Source organism: Danio rerio, chromosome 5 (assembly GCF_052040795.2).
Source record: "Danio rerio strain M-AB ecotype USA chromosome 5, GRCz13ab, whole genome shotgun sequence".
Taxonomy (NCBI): Eukaryota; Metazoa; Chordata; class Actinopteri; order Cypriniformes; family Danionidae; genus Danio; species Danio rerio.
The window spans coordinates 12,731,271-12,737,500 of record NC_141025.1 but is presented as its reverse complement, the minus strand read 5'-3'; the positions used below and the strand labels follow the sequence as shown (position 1 = coordinate 12,737,500).

Here is a 6,230-nt window from a genome sequence, read left to right as displayed (position 1 = left end):
ATGCACAGCCACGCGCGTTGCATGCGCCGTGGGTTACGCCGGTCACCTGACGCAAAAGTATAAACCAGGCTTTAGGACCCACAAAGACCGCATGTTAAGCGCCCCATGTTGGCCTCACTAACACCTCTTCCGACAGCAACCTGAAGGCTGATTTATACTTCTGCGTCAAACGCTGGCGTATGCTACGGCGCTGATGCATAGCCCTTCGCCGTGGCCGTCGGCGTCGCTGACGTGCACCTCTCAAAAATTGTAACTACACGACGCAACGACGCGTAGCGCAAGCTCTGTGATTGGTCGGCTTGGTAGCGATGACGAGTCTGGGCGGGACTGAGAGCCGCGCGAATGGCGTGAGCTGGACGCGAGCCCAATGGAGCGATTGTTTACAAGTGTGGAGTCCCGTAAAGGAGCTTCTGATGGAAAGTTTTGTTTTGTGTTTACCTCATAGTTAAAGTTGTTGCACGTCCGCCGGTTCCTGCCTCAAAATGAGCGAGTTTGAGCCACTTGTACATCCAGGAAGTGTTCAGGAAAAGCAAAACAGCAGAGAAGAAACTCAACACAGAGGAACATTTACACCTCACTGCCCACTAGCGTTTCGAAAGTGTTAATGCAGACCAACAGAGACAGCGCGCAGAAGTATAAATGCACAGCTACACGCGTTGCATGCGCCGTGGGTTACGCACCGGTCACTTGACGCAGAAGTATAAACCAGGCTTAACTTTCCCATGTGATCTCCCATCCAGGTATTGACCAGGCGCAGCCCTGCTTTGCTTCAGTGGGCGACCATGTGAGAGTTGCAGAGAGCTTGCTGCCGGCTAAATAATGAATATTGATAATAATACCAAAAAAACTCAATAAAAATGTATTTAAATAATCTGTATTAATGTTATATAATGTATTAACTATCAGGACCTTATTGGTAAATGTTGCCTTTTGCTCAAACTTCCACTGCTAAATGTTATCCTGTGCGTTTAGGGTGTGTGGATGTGTGGAGCACTGTTACCGGTCTTGAACCCATTCACCAGTACCAGCACCTCCAGAGGGTTCATGTACTGGATCTCAGCCCGGACGGTCCAGCTTTGGCCTCTGCATCAGGGCCAGATGTGCGGGTGGACGCCCCTGATGAGCAGGGCTACTGGAGATCTCAAAGCCTCGTTCAGTTACCAAAACCTGTGAGTTTAATCCAAGCAGATGCCGACCCACAGTAACAGCTGATGAGTCATGCATGTGGGTGATTCTGGCACAAGCAAAGCATTCCATAGATTTAGGCCATTTGTTGCATCCAGAATTCACTCTCAGTATAGTGTAGAATCACTAAACAACTATATAGCGCTGGGGGATATGACAGAAAAATAAAAATCAAGATCAGTTTTCTCAAAAATTTATATTCTGTTATTAACTCCTCACCCTCACATCCTTCCAATCTCTTGAGTCATTCATTTATCTTCAGGAACACAAATTAGGGTGTTTGCACTGTATATTGTTTCGACATTCATTCAATTAGTTTCAACTGATTTTCCGCGGCCCATTTCAAGAGTTTAAAACATTTAGGCTCAAAAAATTAGGATGTTTGTAGGTATAACAAAGATCAAGTTCATTATTTATATGATTCATGCCAAAAAAGAAAAGTACATTTTATACCGGAAATAAGATTACTTACCCAATTGGCAGATAATTTTAATTGTTTTAAGGACAAACCATTTGATTTTGACTTATTTCTTCTGAAGATGAAAACAAAACTATTTTTTACTTGCTGTAAGATTTTTTTAGGACTAGAAATGAGACAAAGCAAAGTAAGTTTAGTTTAGTAACTGACACCCTAGACTACTTTCTACTAGGTTTTTACAGATTTTTGTGTGTTGAGTACCATTTAAGACAACTGTAGCACCTGCCAGCTTTAATTGTGGGGGAAAATGGATCATTTGGAGCTTTTGTCAGCTAAGTTGATCATCCGGGTTTAAAATAATTTTTGGGGCGAGATCAAAATCAGTGACGTAGAATCTGCTAGTGGAATGATGACAGTGATGACTGCGGTTTCTCATTATTATTCATAGCGGAGTTTTCTTATCTTATGTGAAGACTCTGCTTCTTAATTTTTTATGACAGCACATGCTTTCTGATGACAGACTAAGATAGGCAGACCACAGACTCGCCAAGCTGTGAGACGACACACAGTATTTAGCCGTCCATGAAAGCTTATATGTGTTTGTTTCCATGATCCACAGAGTTTATTGCATGGCTTTCTCTGCGTTGCTGTCCGGGCCACCGATACAGCCAAGCTGTTTGTGTGACAAAAATTTTTGTTGGGAGAGATGCATGAGAATTGGAGAATGGCGAACTTTGTCTTTTATCAGTTGAGTTTGTTACCATTCTGACACATCGCCTATCTATAGCATATTCATACGGGGGAGGAGGCAGGGAGGGGTTTTGCGCTTGTGCACGTGTGCTCAGTTTCACGTTCATTCGGATGTACAAAGAGAATATTCGAGTGATTCGGCTTACGCAGTAAAAAATTCAGATGTATGAAACACTGCGTACGCCGAATCACACGCATATTTTCTTTGTACATCTGAATGAACGTGAAACTGAGCACAAGCGCAAAACCCCTCCCTGCCTCCTCCCCCGTATGAATATGCTATAGATAGGCGATGTGTCAGAATGGTAACAAACTCAACTGATAAAAGACAAAGTCCGCCATTCTCCAATTCTCATGCATCTCTCCCAACAAAAATGTTTGTCACGCAAACAGCTTGGCTGTATCGGTGGCCCGGACAGCAACGCACATTTACAGCTTTGTGCGTACGCAGTGTTCCAGTATGATTTCAACTCAAGTCTTCGTACAGGAGGCCCCTGCTGTACTGCTGTCCACTGCGTATGCATTTAGACCCGGGAATTCAGGAGGAGAGAAGTCCTCCTCATTTATAGTGTTTACCATGATTTTCTTTATAATGATAGAACAAATAGGGTATATGCCGAAGCATGCTAATAGGACTTTTAATTTGCCAGTAACCTGGGTTAAGCGCTTCCGGCGAACTGTATTCAATGCAAAAACCGACGCGTTTAAGGTCTGTTTTCTTTAAAAATCAGGGATCTTCACTGGCTGAGTGATATCCGATATAAAGTGGGTCTCAGGTTGTACAAGAAGCACTGCATTAAATTACATTTTCATCCGGCATGTCTTTATAATATGAGCATGAATTGTACCCCAGTATATTCAATGGAGCTTCTGCGCTAGCCTGCCAATTCTGACGGGCGCGTGCGAGTAAACGGCTTTTTGTCTCGTTTTACGCTTGAGCAACTAAATGAATGCTAAAGTTTATTTAACTGAATGTATTTTAATGACATTACAACATCGATGCTGTATAAGGAACCGTATAAAATGGAAAAAAGTTCAAAATAACAGGTCACCGGAAGATTATCAGTATGGGAAGAACACTAGCTAGGCATATACCCTATTGTGGCTAGATATTATATGAAATTACAGCCTATCGTATATGAAATGGCATTAAATTACTTACCTTTTTTTTCTTTGCATGTTAACTTTTGTAAATAAACTATAAAATCATGTCTCCTCACACTTTGTATCAATTTTTTTTATCCTGAGTTGGTGAGCCAACTGACATAAGCCCATCTTTTTCCCCTGCTCTGCCAGCCACACCCACTCCTCCTGCTGCTCTCAGCATTCCGCGCCCATCTCGGAGCATTTCTTTTTTTTTTTTAATTTCTGAAATAGACTTAACCTGACAAAGGGGGGTTTCATGACACTTTAAATATTATGTCTGATATTTAATTGTGATAATTATCATTATTGTTTTATTGACCAGATTTATTCTGAAAATCAAGTATTGATTAAAGAAGCATTGTTTTCAGGTTGATGGGGTGTTGGTGGTGCCAGGGAAGCGGGACATCCCTTTGGTCACTGCGTGGGCAGGTGAAAGCGTTTACCTGTTAAACTCAAGACCGGAGGAAGAACAGGAACCAAGGGTTCTTCACTCTGTATATGGACATCCAGTGACCTGTGTGGACACGTCACCCAGCAGAGCCGCTATGGGGATCAAGAGCTGCGGATGGGGCATGAATGATGGAGGCAATAAGGTAAACTCCTATTTAGACCTATGATTCCATCCAAAGATGCGAATTAGGCTGCATTTACACTGCGGGGTTCAAGTGACTCAATTTAGATTCTTTTCTCCCATGTAGCACAGATCGGATTCGGCCCATGTATATGTAAGCAGGAAAAAAATCACATGAATTCCGATTTACTCAAATCAGATTCAGGCCTTGTTCATATGTGGAAATTTATCCGATATGAATCGGATTCAAGCCCACATGTCTGCAGTGTAAGCAGGTGGATAGGATTTTCATCGCGAGTCACACATCATTAAAAACTAGCGAATGATGTCAACTCTTTTAACGCTTTCATTTCGAAACAAACTTTAGCTCAGTCCTAAACCTTAAATCTCAAACAAGAGGAATGAAAAAGCTTTTATATTAAGTGCATTTATTTAGGCAGGGCAAGTTTATTTATATAACACATTTCATACACAGTGGCAATTCAAAGTGCTTTACATAAACAGGAATAAAAGAGACAAGTACAAGAAAAATAAAAACTAATAAGAAAAATGATAAAAAACAGATAAAAACAAATTAAATGTGTTAAAACAGGTTATAAAACTAAAAATGAAGAGGAGAACATATTAGTGTGATCTGTCGGACGTAGCACAGTGCTCATTCAGTAAAGGCACAGCTAAAGCATGTTAACAAGAAAGAGAGACAGAGAGAGCGCAACATTTTTGAGAGAATTTTTGGAAGCTAATGGAAAATAACAGCAACAAAATGCTTATGGCCTGTTTCCACTTATTGGTACGGTACGGTTCGGTACCCTTTTATGGCCGTTTCCACTTTCAAAAGGTACCTAAAAGCGAACTGTACTGTACCACATTTTGGATATGCTTTCGGGAGGGTACCTAGCACAAGAAAAGGGCACCAAAAGGTGGAGCTAGACGCGCAGCTGAACACTAATGGTTTAAAGACAAACATCACCAGCACGTACACAAGCAGGAGAAAGAAAACAAAGGAAGCGCCATTTTTAAAAACACAAAGCCGAGACATTACACTGTAATAATTTGTACATACAGGGTTTTACATTAACACCCACAAAATGCGGGTGAATTTCAGCGGTGGCGGGTAAGACAGACACTCCCACTAGCCATTTTGGCCGGTTAAAAATAATTTTCCCTGATAAAAATCTCTTCTTAAAATTCTTAAAAGCAGGGTTCGACAATAAGGATGGTCCAATATGCATGCAAAGACGATCTTAGAATTGAGAAGCACTGAACAAGAGGATAATCACTCGTGCCTTCATTTTGAGCTCTGAAAATTATGTGAAATAAAAACTAATTGTAAGTACTGTGAAACCCTGACCCATTTGCTCATGATTATTGAGCAAGCTCATACACCACACACAAAAAGTGAAATGAATGAGGAGGCATGTGGAGATAACACCAAATCTAAATCAAGTAATTTTAACATTTCAAAGTCATATTTTTGTGTATAAAAAATATTTTTCCAACAATAAAATTGTGGCTAGTAAAAATGGCGAGTGGCTAGTTATGTTGGAAAACTACTAGCCACAGTAAAGAAAAAAGGTAAATGTCAAGCCATGTGTACATATTATAACTTTTTAAATTATAGATGCAGATAAGAGGTTTGCTCTGACTCTGGGCTAAATGTTGCATGTTGTTTTTGAACCCAAATAAGGACTAAATGTCTGTTGTGTGTAGTTTTTCTGTAGTTGTACTGTAAAGGTCTGTATGTGTTCATATATGCTGCATGTATTTAGTTATTGTATATAATTGCAGACGTTACAGTAGACTATTATCATTGATCTTGAGCTCTAATCAAATTTTGTTCATAGAATTGTTAGTAATGAACATTTATACACAAGTATTTGTGTAAAAAGCCTCTGTTTTTTGAGGAAGCTTGTCGTATGATATGTGAACGACCCGTACAGCTTTACTTTAACGTTTTCTCAAGTGAGAATGACGTCGAATAAACTTTATGCCATACACCATGTCGTTGGTACCCTTGTGGTTGTGGAAATGTAAGCCTGATGAAGGTGACCCGTACTGTACCGTACTGTTCCACTCAGTGGAAATGGGCCATAAGATATTCTAGTGTTGTCTGACGTCACCAAGCACTCCTATTTCTTTGATACCGTTCTGAAACGTGAT

The 6,230-nt window shown here is 40.7% G+C and overlaps 1 protein-coding gene across 4 annotated transcripts in view; it reads left to right on the top strand.

The window, feature by feature from the left end:
- fbxw8 (F-box and WD repeat domain containing 8) overlaps positions 1–6,230 on the top strand; it is a 309,097-nt gene that overhangs the window by 4,550 nt on the left and 298,317 nt on the right. For 3 of the 4 annotated variants that reach the window (XR_015489839.1, XM_087250953.1, NM_001114578.1), the window contains 2 exon segments: positions 973–1,169; positions 3,868–4,092. Coding sequence is in view for 3 of the 4 variants with exons in the window: in XM_087250953.1 (XP_087107079.1) it covers positions 973–1,169; positions 3,868–4,092 (422 nt within the window). In the remaining variant the exon portion in view is untranslated. 4 annotated transcript variants of the gene reach the window in all.